Here is a 16,816-nt window from a genome sequence, read left to right on the forward strand (position 1 = left end):
CTGGGGTCATTTAGCCTGGAGAAGAGGAGGCTCAGGGAAACCTTATTGCTCTCTACAACTGCCTGAAAGGAGGTTATAGCAGGGTGGGGGTTGGTCTCGTCTCCCATGTAACAAGTGATAGAACAAGAGAAAATGGCCTCAAGTTGTGCCAGGGAAGTTTTAGTTTGGATATTAGAAAAAATTCTTTATTGAAAGGGTTATCAAGCATTGGAACAGGCTGCCCAGGACAGTGGTCGCATCACCATCCCTGGAGGTATTTAAAAGATGTGTACATGTGGCACTTAGGGACATGGTTTAACACTTGGCAGACTTGCTGATCTTTGAGGTCTTTTCCAGCATTAATGATTCTATGATTTTGTAGTTCATTGGCTCCATTTCTTCCTCATTAAAAAAAAAAAATAACCACCACCAAAACATAAGTGAAATATCTTTGCAATAGGCCAAATAAATTATTCTCTACTTCCAATTTTTATTACTTTTCAATTAATAAGTGTCAAGCCAAAGCTAGTTAAATAACTTGACTGAGGTCACTTTAAGCAATCTGTGACAGAAACAGAAATAAATTGTACTATCTATATGCACCCTAATCTGTGTGATCATCTTGCCTCTTTCTTTCTATTCACAGTAATTTTATGAACATAATAGCTATTTACTTTGTTGACAGAATCAGTAGTTTCCTGAATAAACCAGAGAGTCACCTGAGACGCAAAGATGTTGGAAGAAGATATGGAGGTGGCCATCAAGGTGGTAGTAGTAGGAAATGGAGCTGTTGGGAAGTCCAGTATGATTCAGCGATATTGCAAGGGGATTTTTACAAAAGACTACAAGAAAACTATTGGTGTAGATTTCCTGGAAAGACAGATCCAGTATGTATTAAACAGATGACATGCTATTGATTTTTATCTCTCTCTCTTATTTCTTTTTTCTGCTGCAATCCTGAAATTTACAGAGGCTTGGAAAACAAGGCCTGCTGTTTCTGAAGCACACTAAAGGGAGTTGTTTTCTCTTTTGCACTGTGGACTGAAATTATATCCTTTATTCTCCATCCAAAATTTAAAATGATAAATAAAATCTGGAATGTCTGCCATACCAAGCTCTTTGACAAGTTTGCTTTGTATTCTACCACCTGTTGATTATTTTTTAATTTTTTTTGTGATTTCTTGTGAAGAAGTGAAACTGCTTGTGATAAAACAATTACACAAATTTATTAGCCATTATAGAAAAAAATTACTGTGAAAAAAATAATTAAGAGTCTTTATGCAGTATAAGCAGGTAATACCCAATTATGTTTGACAAAGTGGAAAATCTTATGGTAATGAGAAGTAAGAAAATTCTATAAATTCTGCAAGCTGATTTAAAAGACAAAAGCACCCTTCTTCAGGCACCTAAGTTTTGTTTTGATGTCCATCTTATTTTTCATTGTAGAGGGAACTGTAGAGGAAGAAGAGGAAATGGAAAATGGAATACAGATTGTCAGTAAAGAGCATATAATATAGTTGAGGGACTATTGCCATAGTATGTTGTGAAGGTGAATGATTATTAATAGCAAGTTACATTATGTTTAAATCCAGTTGAATTTTACTTGGATTACTCTTATAGTGGAAACAGAAGTATTTCCATGTAAATTGTTTTGATTTGCTCCTGTTACTGTATTGATCACATAACTGTCTTGTTTATTTCAGAGTTAATGGTGAAGATGTCAGGCTAATGTTGTGGGACACTGCAGGTCAAGAGGAATTTGATGCAATAACTAAGGCCTACTATAGAGGTGAAAATACCGTGTTTGTTGTTGGGTAGTTGTTGGGGGTTTTTTTCTGCACATCTCTAAAATATTTTCCTATCTTTGCATTAAGAATTTTAGTTATTTCATGTGTGTGACAAGCATGTTTAGTTGAGCTTTTTCAGTTCTTAAATATTTTTTCTCTTTGTGCAAGTTCTTTGTCTTAATTATGTCTGCTTTATGCAGTAGTGCCCTTTAGAAAACATTGAATGAAATGAGACAAATATCTGTGCAGAAACTGGACAGAATGTAGACATTCAAACAATCAGATGCAAATGTATATTTTCCCTCTGAAAATGTTTCGTTACTTCTGTGAGACACATTTGTCGTATTTGTAAATATTCCAAAAACTGTGGATGAGGCACATAGTAATTAATCCAAGGGGGGAAAAATCCACCAGTCATCCTAGAAAGACAGTTCACAGAGCACAGCAGTTCTTTTGCTAGTATAATCTGCCTTGAATATGTTAAAACAAGAGTAGTAAGAAAAGTGTATTTACTTCATAAAATAAACTGCATTGTTTGTGTAAAGGCAGCTTATCTATTTAACCAGTTACAAATTGCATACTTAACCTTTTTTTGCTTATAATTTAACAATGGTTCTGAAAGTCTCTCTTTTTGTTTTTTTAATGGGAGAGATATAAATTACTTGACAAAGATTCCACTATTCAGTTCTTGAAAACTAATTACCTGGTGATGGGGGGAAAAATATACTGCTATGGTATTACTTCATTTAGAGATTAAAAAAATTGCAAGACTGTAACGCCCTGAAACAGCTTGGCATAATTATTATTCTATGTTTCATAATCAATTTGTCAGCTAATAGGTGGTTATTTTTGTAATATTTCTTGTTGTTGCCTGTAATTGATAATTGCTATTTCCTCAATTGATTGCTTTTTCTTCTTTTGTCATGTGGATATAGATAATTCTTTTACTTTGCAGCTGACAAGTTGAGCGTATGGATTTTAGATGGTAGTACTTGATTCTCTTGGAGCTTTCTTTTTACTGTCCTGGCCTTTGGTTGTCTTGTGTGCTTTGCTCTCCCCAGTTGTTTCAAGCCAAAGACTTTTTCTCCTGGTTACTGGGACTGAGAGGCTAGAATATGGAGTGGTGAGAAGAACTCAGAGTACACCTACTGGCCTCACTTACCACAAGCAACCTGGTGGTTTAAAAACAAAATCAAAAATTTGCATGAGTATCATGAAATCTTGGTCATGACTGCTGCCCAGCATAGTGCTGTTAGATCTCTGCCTCGGAGTTCTTTGTACAGAAGTTCTTAGCTGTGAAGTCAAGCACAGTCATCCTGTACACATTATAGCAGCATGATGGGTATATAATAAATAGTTTAAGGTGTCAGGTGCAGTGGCTGCTCTACATTAGACTTTGACTCATGAAGGACAAGGGAAATTGGAAGAGCCTGGAATGCAATTTTGGTCAAGCTTCAGCAATCAAAAATCTATAATTTTTGTTATTATAGAAACAAAAAGTCAAGCTTACTTTGGAAATACAAGGATTTTATTGCTAATTATTGCTGATAAGGGGAGGGCACCTGTAAGGTAAGATAGATGCTGGCTTTTAATTTAAGGTTTGCTTCTCCCCCAGGTCTCTGTCCCGCTCTCATTGCACCAGGGCTTATGTATGCCCCTGGGACATTGTGTATTGTCAGTTCTTCAGTGGTCAGCTGCTCATCCATGCTCAGACATGAATGCTTCAGAGCTTCTCTCTGAGTGTTTCTTGTCCAGGGACCAAATTCATTCAGCCTTGCAGAGAAACAGAATTGGAGCTGACAGTGGATTTGTCGTGTAGTTTTCTATGTGCAGGCAAATGTGTGCAGCCGGTGTAGTTGCATGCCCATGATCACACAGTGCAAGGAGTCCAGCAGCCTAAAATCAGAATTGAAAGAAGCACTGTATGTACTTAATAATTTCTTTTTCATATTGTATCATGCATCTTCTCACCAGTTTCTATGTGACTGAAGTCAAATGTTTCTCAAGGCAGTATTTGATCACTTCTTCATGCATGTATCTTCTTCCTTCTGCTACCACTAGTATCTTGAAGATCCTTTTTAGGTTTTTGATGGAACACAGGCATCTTGCTCATTAGTGTGCTACTCAGTTGCTGATTGGTCATATCCTCAGGATCCTCGTTTTGTTGCACAATAGTTCATTCTTCATAATCAAGCCTTCCTAGGATTGCTTTAGTTTGCTTTTGTCTGTAGCAACTATGATAATGGAAGGCCTGCAATACTTGGCCTGGTCCAGTTCTTTTAGATACTGTTAAGGAGGCATTAAATCCTGCTGAGCCTGTTAAAGACAGCCAGGATCCACAGAAGTTAGAATATCAGCAGTAAACAAGAATTTCTGGATGATGATACTGGATTTTGATCTCAGTGTGAGATTAAACAAGTCGCCATCAGTTTTATAGGGAGTATGTGTTTTCTGTCACAGCCTGGAAAAGCTGAGGCAAAGAACTGAGTGAAATGAGTAGGGTCAGGTATAAAGCCCTGTGAGAGTCCCCTCATAGCAAGGAATTTCCTTACACTTTTTCTATTACAGAGGCTTTGTACCATTATGAAAGGAAAAAAAATGTGGTTATGGAGTCTATGGGGATAGGATAGTCTGCCGAGGATCTTTGAGACCAATTCAGCTGACAAGTTCATGCTTTACTTGAATCAAATAGCACTAGTCTCTAATTTTTTTTTTTTCTGAATTGCTCTAGGTATAAATATTATGTCAGTGATTCTGCAGGCAGTTGGAACATTTTAAAATATAGTGGGATTTTCAAACCAGTAATTGCACACAATCTAATTTTCTTCAGTACTTTAAAGTAGCTTGATGGAATAGCTTCTTACAAAAGAACTTTAATTTAAAATATTCATTGAGAACATCCTGAGCTGTTATGCTCCTGTTTGACACTATCCTGAGCCTTTGCTGCTGGTGTGTTGTACATAATCCATTGTATGAGAGAGGTGGTTTATGTCTCCATTAGCAGTGGGTGACTGAGAAAGTAATGTTCCTGACCCTTGAATACTGTCAGTGCCTGCATAAAAACAGGTCTTCACATGGCTAAATTCTAGGGTTTCTCTTTTTTTTTTCCTCCTTAGAGCTCTTATATGGACACTATAATTTCTTAAATTGTTTTTATTGAAAACAAACATACTGAGTATTTAGCAGATTTCTTGAAGATGAAAAGAATTTGGCTATTGAAATCTCTGCCCTGCAGTATCTTCTGTTGAGCTCTGTTGCCATGCTAACTTCTGCACCATACTGAAGCATACTGTGGAAAGATCATATTTGATACTGTTTTGCATTGAACATGAGAAGACAATGACTTTTGTTCTCTTCTTAAATAAGCATCTTACAGAGTTACTGGGTTAGTTAGGTCTGATACTTAAAATCCAGTGATCAAAAACTTTGGCAGATGTTTGGCAATACACAATGACATAAGTGTGTAGAGTTTGTCGTTGTTGATGACACTTTGTTTTACTGTTGTTTGTTATAAAAATCTTGAAGGTGGTCAAAAATATTTCAGTTTGATTCTTTATTAAAGCCTGTCATGTAATTCCCTGTCAAAGCAGATATGGTCAAGCTGAGGTGTTTTTTACTGTCCTTGGCCACTGCATTCTACCTGTACTATATGTAAATTGAATAAGGTCTGATGTAGTATGCTACCTTCTCTTTACCTACCACATGCTAGGGCTTTTCCCTCTAAACTTACTGTTACCTGTGGTAGCATTCAGAAGGAATGGGTGGAAGGAGGAAGATGAAGTGAAAGCGTCTTTGTTTGGAAACTTCACAAAGGATTTCTTGGTCTCAAAACTGAACAAAGTGGTGCTTACAGATGGTGGGAGTATTTTAATAAATGCTCTCGTCTCCATTAAGCTACTTTGTGAGACAGCAGGCACATGCAAACTGACCTGCTTTGGAAAGAGTAACAAATTTTACACCCATGTCACAGGCATTGCATCAGAATAATTGCATACTTTAGAGTATGGTGTGGTCAGTACGGAAAACAAACAGAGTTTTACAACACAAATAGTAGGGAAAATGACGGAAGGCTGCATTGCTACTTTTTTCCTGGTAGAGCTTCAGTTGAAGTTCTTAGGGCAGTTCTTACTGTTGTGTATAAAACCATAGCAGAAGAGTCTTAATATGCATGTGGAAGAATGTTAAAGAGCATAGGAAATATTTCTCAAGATAGACTGGGAACTTGGCTTTTAAAAAGCTAAATAAATCAAACCTAGTAAGAGAACTTGTGTGCTTTGTGTCAAAGAAATACAAAGATAAGCAGAATACAGGAATTGGGGGTACTTGGTGAAACTCAGAGATAAAATTCATACTGATCAAAAATTTTTCATGCTATATGATACTAATTTGAGATGTTCACCACAAGATTATACTAGAGTCTCAAAAACACTAGCTATTTGTTTTACACTCTGTTACTAAATAACAAGTGTATTGAAGACATATAAATAATGAAGCATTTCTGCATGTGTTTATGTGCAAAGAAAAGTAGTTTCTGGAGAATAACAAAAGACCACACATTAATATTTCAGCTGTGGAAGTACCTTCTCAGTATCCATGGAGTTTAATTATTGTTTATTTAGAAAACCATAACAAAAGGTTTTATATAATCTATCATAGTGCTCTGATAGAATGGGTATTAATTAGAAATACACTTATTTTCCCCAAAAAGCTACTAACAATTTACCTGAAATAATCACAATTTTATGTGAAAACTTCTTGAAGTTTTCTGGTTTTCAAAATCCAGATTACTGTACCACAAAGAATAATGTGAAATGTGCCTTACAGATGCTGCATACAGAAAAAAATTTGCCTTCTGGCTTCCATCAGTCTATCTGGAAAACAGCAATAAACGAACCTCCCCTTCCCTTCTTCCAGCTTCTCCTGTTCCTTTCCCCTGCATACATTCAGTATCCTGGAATTAGCTTTAAAGGTAACAGACCCATAGTCATCATGAAGATGGCTGTAATGATCAAAATAATATGGTAATGTATTTTCATTTGGGGAATCTGTGACCAGTGGTTTGACGCAAGCTGGTGGTAAAATTGCATGTTTATAGGAAAAACTTGAAAAATCCCTCGTATTTTAAATATGTTACAATTTATTTTTTCTATTGTTTATTGGCTACATTGCAGGTATTTATAATTTATTTGTATATTTCTAGGAGCCCAGGCTTGTGTTCTTGTGTTTTCTACAACTGACAGAGAGTCCTTCAAAGCAATCCCTACGTGGAAGGAAAAAGTTGTGACTGAAGTTGGAGACATTCCCACAGTTCTTGTGCAGAATAAGATTGATCTTCTTGATGACTCTTGCATAAAGAAGTAGGAATTTTATTGTACTATTTTTAAGGATCAATACATGCCCCCTGTATACACAAGTTTTAAAAAGAGAAGTCTGTGAGAGTTTCTGGTGAAGACTTTGAGTATCTGGGTTGTCCCACCTGTGCCCTGCATCCAAACGTGCCTAGAAGCACATGGGAGCGGGTGTTGCTGCATGAGTGTAGATACTTGGGCAGATGTGCTTGCAAAGCTAGGAGCTTTCTGTTTGTTTCATGCTGCATCCTGAAGCCAAAAGTAATAGAGGAATGACATGAAAAGTTTGGTTTTGGCATAATATGATTCATGTAGGTTTTTTTGGGTTGGTTTTTTTTAATCAGAAAATCTAAAACTATAAATTTTCTCTCCTCTTAAAATTCAGTTACTTTTAAACTGTGCTGCGCACCACTGAAGGCACATTGTCTGTTTGGCCAGTGAATGCTTGCTAATATTCTTTGCTTTCTTTGTTTTTTATTATTCATTTTTATCAAAACATTATAATGCTATAGAAACATGTATGTGGTAATATTCTCAAACTGCATGATGCTGAATCTTCCTTACTGTATTTTTCTTTACAGATTTTATTGTCAGTTCATTCTGCCCTTGTGTACGTGACCAGTTTCATTCTTGTCATAAAATCAGCTTAACAAATGCTAACTTTTATTTACCACAGCATATCATGTAGAAAATATTGCATGGTCAGTTGATCATTCTCCACTTCTTTAATTTCTATCATCTTCCTGAGAGATTTAAATTATTTCTTCTTTTTTGTTGTTTCCTGCACTGCCTTTCTTTGTTGTCTGTTTGCTATCATTGATGGCATAAATCAGCTTCTGCTTCTGCAAAGAATTCTGAGGATTTTTCAAAGGAAAAGCAAAATTGCATTTGAACTCCTCCTTTATTCATGGTATGTCACTTAGGTTTGGTTCTCAGAATATGGTGTCTGCCTCAGTAACATAATCTTTCTGATGATGTGATTTTCCTTAGGGAAGTATTCATAAGTTTCTTAAACTTTAACATAAGTTCTTTTTCACTTCACAGAAAAAAAGTAATTCTTGATTTCATCTGTGCACTCATCTGATTACATAGCATACTGCTTCATTAAGATATACTTAAGGATTACTTTTTTGTTGCTGTTTAGACTTTGCAGTGATAGTGCTGTTAATTACAGCCTCCTTCCTTTTGGTTTCACCAACCCTTGGGAAGTTTCATTTAATGAAGTCAGTAAATACTGAAAAGAATTCCTTTGAGTCATAAAGAAACTGCATGTAAAATACCTTCTTTTTATAGTGGAGACAATGTAAAGAAATTAAGGATTAGGTATTTTTTGACTGTCTTGAATTTCTCAACCCACTTTGCCATATTTAACTTACCACGAAGCATTTTGTTTATAAGAATAAATGCTGACAAATGAACCAGATATGGACTTACAAAGTTGTCTTGTGTTGTGCAGTGAGGAGGCGGAAGCACTGGCCAAAAAGCTGAAAGTGAGGTTCTACCGAGCGTCTGTGAAGGAAGACCTGAACGTGAGCGAAGGTAGGAGGTGCTGCGGTGGGGGCGTGTCCTGCTGCTGCTGCTCCCGAGCCCCCCCCGGGCTGGCGCCAGCTGGTACTTAACATTGCTGCATGCTGCTGGTGATCCCTTTTATGTTCCTTAGCAGCACGCCTTAAACATACCTAAAATTACCTCGTATCAGTGGGTTAGGCCCATTTCTTTGTGCACATCTTTTCCTTCCACAAACGCACACAGCTGCAGTGTTTACAAGTGCCAGTGTGTTAAGGTTCCTTAGTCCTTACGACTGTCAGTAAGCATGAGCTCTTAAAAAAATGTATATAGAAGTTCAATTATTGCAACATACAAGTTGTTGAACAGATTATTTTGTAATTGTTAATAGTTAATAAATAATTTATAGAAGCAATTATTTTATATTTTAGTCATATTTAGACACAGTACATTAAAAGATTGCATCTCTTGTAGTGTTTTGTCTACTGGTGATATTTAATTAGTTCCTAAGTCCCACTTTTTAATGTACATACTTAATTTCATAAGAGTAGTGTTAAAATTTTGAGTCTCTGTCTTTTGTGGGCTGGATTTGAATAATATGTACTCCCTAATGATATACTCTTGTTTAATTAGCCAAGATTAATAGCCAAGAAACTCATTGTTTCTTCTCTATTAACATCATTCACCATGGGAAAAATCTGCAAGAGAAAATGTAAAACTCTTCTGAATTATCTTTAAATGAGTTCAATTACAAATGTAAATAATCATAACACATCTGGGTTCTGAAAATTCTGCTTTAGTTGTATACTTTTTCAGATTCCTAGGTCAACTTTTTATGTGCCAATAGAAATGAGAATAGCATTAGTTAATTAGAAAAAAGTCACCAAGTGTTATTAATAGACTTGCTTTACATGACTACTATTATTCTAAGGCTTCTTGCAAAAAAAGAGAAATATATTAAATTCTACATAGCTGCAAAGAGTTCCAAGTTGCATTAATTGAAACACTTGGCAATATGTGTATGCCAGTTTTTTATAAGACTGTTGGGATGTTTCTGTGCAAGACTTCAGTACTGCAAACTGTAAGAGCTGGGCAGACACTGGAGTGACCTGGATTCTGCCCAGGCACACAGGCCTGCCCAGAATCACTCACTAGGTCATGCTAAACCTGGGGTGTGAAATGCACTTCTGTCACCATGCAGAATTTTGATACAATGGCACGATGATAATGATGATGATGATTTTTAAGCATTCTGTGATGTACCTTTTTTCTTCTTAACTCTCCAGTTTTTAAGTATTTGGCTGATAAATATCTTCAAAAGCTCAAGCAGCAAACAGCTGAAGACTCAGAACTAGTACATACAAGCAGTAACAAGATTGGTATGTATACTATAACAAAAAAAACCCCCAGAAACAGTATTTTGTGCCATCAAAGCTTATGGTCTCATCTGTTTTCTTATGGAATTAATACAAGGTGAATCAGGGTCTAATTATTACCTTCCTATCATAGGATATCATCTCCTTCTGTAAAATAACTTTGTGACTCTTTAGAGTTACAAGATGGTCAAACTGATCTACAAAAGTTTCTAGCTGATGTTTGGCAAGTGGCCTTTTACTAAATTAATTTAAACAAGATTGTGCAAGGATTTGAGAAGGATGCTTGTTGGGTTTTTTTAATGTAATTAGCATTAGCATTGCTCATCTCAATGTGGACTTAAAAGACTCATGGGGAAAGACTCTGGTGTGTAATCGGAAGGTGTTTGTAAGTTGCCTTCTGTAAAGAAACACTGAACTTCTCTAGTCCTTCTTTAAAGCATTTCTGAGTCAGTTAATTTATTTTCCTTAAAGCACTCCCTTTTTACTCAAGCCTTTTACTTACCATTATATCAGCAAAGTTTCTGAATTTAAAATCATCATGTTTTTCTTCGGTTATGTTACTCAACTAACCACAACTTTGTGCAGTTACTAACATACACAGATGAGTGCATATGCTGCCCTTCAATTACAGAGATGCACAGCAGCTTTAAATACTGCCTGGCTAGTAATTGCAACTGCCTCTGTTTCCAATTTAGCTGCAAAATTGACCCAAAAATAGATAAAGCTGTTAAAAACTAGTGTATGCATTTGAGGTGCTCTACTGTGCCTTAGCAAGTGTTGCATCCAAAGTGTTAATGTATTATGCTGCAAGCAGTAATCAAATACAAATACTTCTCTTGTCTAAATTCTGTAGGTGTTTTTAATACAGCTGGTGGAAGTCACTCCAACCAAAATTCTAGCACTCTTAACGGTGGAGATGTCATCAACCTTAAACCCAACAAACAGAGGACCAAGAAAAACAGAAGTCCTTTTAGCAACTGCAGTATACCTTAGAGCACTTTTGGAGGAAATTAAGCAACTCAGAGAATTGGATGAAGTTGTGCAATTGAATACAGAATAAAGCCAGCTGTAGAGGTATTTTTACCGGTGCTTTAGCAAATCTTGTGCCTCCTTGACAGAGGGTGGATTTAGATGAACTTGCTGATGCTGTGGGTTTTTTGTGTGGCCGGAGACACCTGGTGGCGACACATAGAACCGTGGCTGCCTCGTGTACCTTGTACAAATTAGGCGAGCTTTTCCTTTTCCAAGGAATTACTTAGAGAGCTATGGACTAGGTATTGCTGAATTGCAAAGCACATTTAATGTAAGGATAATACTTACATGTATAGGTACGGACTGTAACTCTATGGCCCAAGGTAATGTAGCAACCTCGCAACTAAATTTCAAAGAAAATAATAGAATTGGTTAGTCAGGACACTACCAAGAAAAATGAAGAGCAAAAAGACACTACTTCATTTTATGCCTGACCATATTAATATGGATTCTGGCAGTCCTGTGGGTGCAAGATCATTGCATTATATATATGTGTGCTAAGGTATATGTGTAAACATTTGGGATGAATATCTAGGCTTGGTTCCAATGTGTATGTTACTTGGAGATCAGCTAATGATCATCAAATAGTATCTTCCAATTGTCCTTTAAAAATGTTGCATTTCAGATGAGGCTTTCCAAGCTGCCACTGTGTATGTTTCACTTGCTATACTTTGGGCCTAAAAGCTTAGATTTAAAAATGTATGGTGCCAAAAATGTTCCTTTTTACCTAATGCTATGCTACAGATGTTTTGTAAGTTTGTTTTTCGCAGTCTTAACAGGTTGGACAAATAACATTAATAGCTATTCAGAAGGAACGTATAATCATATTCCTGTTCAAATTTGATTGTTGTATCCTGTGTTGTCTATGAAAAAGGAACTTTCAAAGTGGTGTTACAAAGTATTTATCTTATTTGAAAATTTTCATAGATGCCATAAACTAAGTTACAAGGGTCAAAAAATTGCAGCTGATATATTAGGGAGACGTTCTTGAATGTTGTCTCAGATTCAAAGTTAGCAGCTGCTTAAGGAAATCTAATTCTGCAAGATCAGAGACATGGCAAAAAATTTTCCAAGTACTTAAGTAATTTTACAGAATTGATTTAGATGTTTAGGAGCCCAAATCTAACTTCAAATTTATTTGGGCTAAGGCTCCTAAATCACTATGGTGCTTTTAAAAATGCTAAGCAAGATACCTTCTATTTAGCAAAAATAAACACTTTCTAATCCTCTTCAAGAGCATGCATGCCTTTTAAAAACTATCCATTTTGTTTACATGTTTTTGTATGGTATGATATAATTTTAACTTTCTAAGATTTCTACAAGTCTGCCAGTGACAAATGCAAAATATGCTGCTTAAGAAAAATATTCAGAGTTTTAATAGTTTTTTAAATGGTGTATGAGAGTGAAAATTGGTTGAGTGATCCTGTATATTTTTGAAAGAAGGACTTTTCACTATGTGAATTCGTGTAGGAAGCTTGACTGACTTTGTTTCTAAGTCAATGAGTATGAAAACTGAAATGTATTCTTATTCCCACTGTCTGCAGGGAGAGAAGTGGGTGGCAAGTTATGCACAAACACTAAAGATCTCTGAACTCTGTATTTTATGTTTACTGTATTAGACTTTCCACCGAGTACCATTGTTTCTTTGACGAGCTGTTAGAGATCTCCTGTTGCTGGCAAGAAGGTGGCCTTCACGGCACTCCATCCCTTTTACTATTGCAGCAAAACCCTGTGTTCTTCACTGTAATGTTTCCTGTATTTTCTCTTGGGTAAAGGCCTTTATTTTTTAACAAGTGTGTTTAATCACTGTATGTATAAACAGAGTCAAGTCCTATCTGTCTTAGCAGTTTAAGAAGTAAGGTACTTGGGATGACTGAACATCATGGGGCCACCTCACAAGTTAGGGTAGAATGTATGTGTGAAGAATTTTGACAGCTGTTTTTAATAATAGAAACTTTTACATTTCATTGTTTGTCTGCAAGTTTCATGGGTTTTTATTCATTTTTCTTGAAAAAGAAACAAAACTACAAAGTGTCTGAAACATCTTTTTTTGCCTTGTTTGACTTTGTACAGCATACTGAAAAGTAGGTCTTTATTACATATAATGACAATTTGTACTATTATGTGTTATACTGTAACACACTGTACAATTAACATAGGCCATTTGTATTTAAGGTATGTTACTATAAACCACTGTTTTTAAGGACTCAGCAGAAATTTTCATAGGTGGAGACTTGACAGACTTGAAAAATTTAAGATATGTTGAAATGCAGTGCATATACTTTAATGTAGGAATAGTTATTTGCAGCATTCAGTAACAGTGAGTTTTCATTTTACTGCCATCTAAAATCTAAAGTGGCTATTTCTTTGCTGTGACCTTGCAGTGCTTGTTTTCCAGTATGACTGAGATGGAAACTGCCCAAATTAGCATTTTTCTGGGAAGTGCCCTGCATGTACACTGCTTGAAAATTTTGATTCTTTATTCTACTGGGGTTAGTGTGTTGATGTAAACCAGATGACTTGCATATTGCAGGAGCCCTTAGGTATTCACATCACTCTTCAGTGGCACTAACTTCTGCCTTTTGGAAGAAGAGACATGGCTAAATGTTTTAGCACTTGTGTTGTCCCTCAAGAAAAATTTTTATTACAAACATTCCTTCATTCTCCACTCAGTGTTGTCATTAAAACATCCTATGTTTTAGTTAGCAAAACCTACAGGTGCAGAGCTGTTAATAAAAATGCTCTTCTCTTTGCATCCCTGTGACTGCATGGTGGCTGAGGCTGTAGCTCTGTTATGCCCGTGGTACCCTGGATTAAGAGCAAGAGATGGTCATGCCACAAGACAAAAAATTCATTGCCCTCCTGTATGTTCTTTTTATATCTTTTGAATAGCTCATTGGCTGTATTATCTGAACGTTGTCACAATTCTTTGCCCTTGGCTGATAAAGCTACCATTAGCAGGAAACTTCAATAATTGTTAATGCCATAGTGAAATAGGGATTCACTAAAGAGTACGACACTACAGCTTTGTCACTTCTGTGTTGTATCCATTCAGTGAATGGGTGTTCTCCCAGTACGTGGGGCATCGTTAGATGCAAAACAGTAATGCTAGGGATGTATTTCCAACTGGAAATAGCAAATCTCAAAGTTGTATGACTGATCACACTAATTTTTGTGCTTGTGTGTGTGTGGTTAATTAAAAAAAAAAAAAATTAAATATTCCACTTAAGACAATTTTGAAGCTTTCTTATTTTCAGTGTTTCTTAAGGCAACACTTTTGTAGTCAAAATGCCTGAATTACCACACTCAGTCTGATTTCCTGTTTAATTTTTTTATGCTTCAGTAAAATATTTTATTTTTTTCATTATTGGGCTGCAACACATCTGACACGAAGTTTTCCTTCGCGTCACTTCTGTAGAGGTGGGCTAATCTAAGAGCATTGAGCAGCTGAACATGCAGCACTGGGGGGTTATGCACGGTGCATGCACGAGACTCAGCAAGGCTGCATTTGAACCTGTTCATGCACCCTTCAGGCTTGAGAGCCACCAGGTGTTACCATGGTGAGTGACCGGCCCTTCTCCTCTGTGGGAGCCCATGGTGCAGCAAGCCAACACCCATGCTGCCCCCATTCCAGTGACAGTTCCTGAGCCCCTGCTGCTTTCTAAGTGTAGTCGTGGACCTTTGGTTGATGTTGCAGTACCTGAACACTAATTGTACCAAAATTAGAGAGCAAGGCTGGTCCACCAGGCTTGAATTCATCAAAACAACCTTGCCATCTTGTTGTAGGAAGCAAAAGATCTTTCTAATAAACAAATAGTATTGAGAGAAGAAAATAATTCTCTGTTAAATGTGGCATCTAAGCAGGTAATCAAAATTATAGAATGAAAAACACAGCAATGATTAAAGATGAAAGGTGCTGTAATGGAGTAGGAGAAACTTGCTAATGTTCCATATGGAAGTGTTCTATATGAGTCATCTCAAGCCAGGTGAGTCCTAGTACTGAACGAGGCTCATTCTCAGGTTTCTAGTAGGAGGGTAATTCTGATAAATAGTTTTTCAGTTCTGCCAAACTCACTAAAGTTGATAGAAAAAAATTAAAATTACTCTTGACCAGGAGAAACACCACTCTCATTACGAGGATTAAGATGCATTGTTACTAATGGCTAAAAGAGGAAATGTACATAACTGGTTTTATCAACATCATGATCTAAAGTAAATGTAACAGATTTGTAGAAAAAAAAGTCAACATACTATAAATCCTCAAGCAGAAAAATAAGTGCTTAAAATTGAGTCTCTGGTGTACGCTGTTCTGTAAAATCCCTACAACTTAATTCTGCTGTTCTCTTGTAAGTGATACTAGTTGCATCATGCAACTTAAAACATGTTTGTTTGCTTACTGTTGAGTCTGATATGAGTCGCTACTTTTGTGGTTATATTAAATTGTCAGTATATTAAATCTCAAAAATGGCTATAACTACAAGCTGTGCAACCTCAATCTGATTGAGAAACGTGCTTGATTCTTGTGTGTGTGTTGCCAACAGCTGGGATCCAAGGCAGCACATGAGAGATCCTCAAAGGAACAAGTGTGGGTCCCCCAGTCTAATATAAATTGTGTTTCTGAGCTCTTGCCGCTGATTTCTTTACCATGTGGTTGAAATACAAAATAGGGATTCTTTTCTGCTCTTTCTGGTCATTTTGCTTTTCATGATTGGTCTGGCTAATACAGTGACAAGGTTTAAGTCAGAGCTTGTAGACTTTGGAAATGGCATTAAAGTATTATTAATATATCAAAGATGCCTGGTGCATGTTCTGAAAACAGGTAAATAGTCACGTGATTGTTGGTTGGGGGGTTTGCAGTGCTTTGGTATTTTTTCTTTTTTTAGTAAAACACAAGTCGGCATCTGTGTCTGCCTCTTTACCCAGGTATCTGAAGAATATTGGAAGTAACAATCTCCTGCTTCCTCTTGCATGCAGTTTTGAACACAGAAAATCAATGTGCTTGCTTAATACCCTAATAAGGATTAGTTGGCAATGTTTTAGGCTCATTACAGAGGCATTGGCCTAGATGACCTTCATAGGTCTCCTCTAACCCACCTATTCTGCAATTCTGTGATACTACAAGTGCTATAAAAAATAAAATTTCCTTTAGATACCAGTACAATGAAGAAGATCTAAGAAAGAAAACAAAAAACTGTAAACTTTTTGCCTGAGTAACTTTGTAATGGCCTTAAAATGCCAAATATTGAAGGAATATTCTAAGCAACAATAAGCTGTGTTCAATTTAAGTGCTGCACAGCATCAGTTCTGAAAACAACCCAGGCCATGTATTAGTGTAAAGGGTTTTAATACTGTTGAATAGCTGGAAGATTTTTTTAAAGGGGAATTATAGAATTAATATCACCAACTCTTAGAAACTTTTCACAATCTCAAAGCTGACACTTGGACTGCTTTTGAAGCACCCACCTGAAATGCTGTTTCTGCAGAGTAAATGCAGTGACAGTGACCTCACAGCAGCTGACGTTTCCAAGAAGTGCAGCTCTGAGTTCCCTGCAGAGCACCTGAGCCCAGCCACAGCGTTTAAAACCGTGGGGCTCCCGAGTACTGGTTGTGCAGGAGCCTAATGTGCAGCACTCTCACCATGGGCTGGTGCCCTCAGCGCATCCAGGTGTGACACTCCAGCTGTAACACCCCAGGCACTGCCACCAAGGCAGCTGTGCTTGGTGGCATCACTCAGATCCTTCTGGCTCCCTTCAGCTGAGCTTCAACCTGAGTCAAGTTCAGCAGGATG

At 36.8% G+C, this 16,816-nt stretch overlaps 1 protein-coding gene across 1 annotated transcript; it reads left to right on the forward strand.

Moving 5' to 3' along the window:
* The first annotated feature begins 297 nt into the window (after window positions 1–297).
* Window positions 298–15,815, forward strand: RAB23 (RAB23, member RAS oncogene family). The gene is made up of 6 exons (XM_008637627.2): window positions 298–866; window positions 1,683–1,768; window positions 6,967–7,123; window positions 8,571–8,653; window positions 9,907–9,999; window positions 10,850–15,815. The coding sequence occupies exons 1-6, from the start codon at window positions 712–714 to the stop codon at window positions 10,987–10,989; spliced, it is 714 nt and encodes a 237-aa protein (XP_008635849.1). The 5' UTR covers window positions 298–711; the 3' UTR covers window positions 10,990–15,815.
* The last annotated feature ends 1,001 nt before the right edge of the window (window positions 15,816–16,816 follow it).

The sequence above is a fragment of the Corvus brachyrhynchos genome, unplaced genomic scaffold (genome assembly GCF_000691975.1).
Source record: "Corvus brachyrhynchos isolate BGI_N302 unplaced genomic scaffold, ASM69197v1 scaffold136, whole genome shotgun sequence".
NCBI lineage: Eukaryota > Metazoa > Chordata > Aves > Passeriformes > Corvidae > Corvus > Corvus brachyrhynchos.

Bases quoted from the DNA above. Each gene is read 5' to 3' on its own strand.
- RAB23 (XM_008637627.2), top strand. From the start codon at position 712: ATGTTGGAAGAAGATATGGAGGTGGCCATCAAGGTGGTAGTAGTAGGA. The intron at 867-1,682 runs GTATGTATTAAA...TGTTTATTTCAG, and splicing joins TTCCTGGAAAGACAGATCCA to AGTTAATGGTGAAGATGTCA. The intron at 8,654-9,906 runs GTAGGAGGTGCT...TTAACTCTCCAG, and splicing joins AGACCTGAACGTGAGCGAAG to TTTTTAAGTATTTGGCTGAT.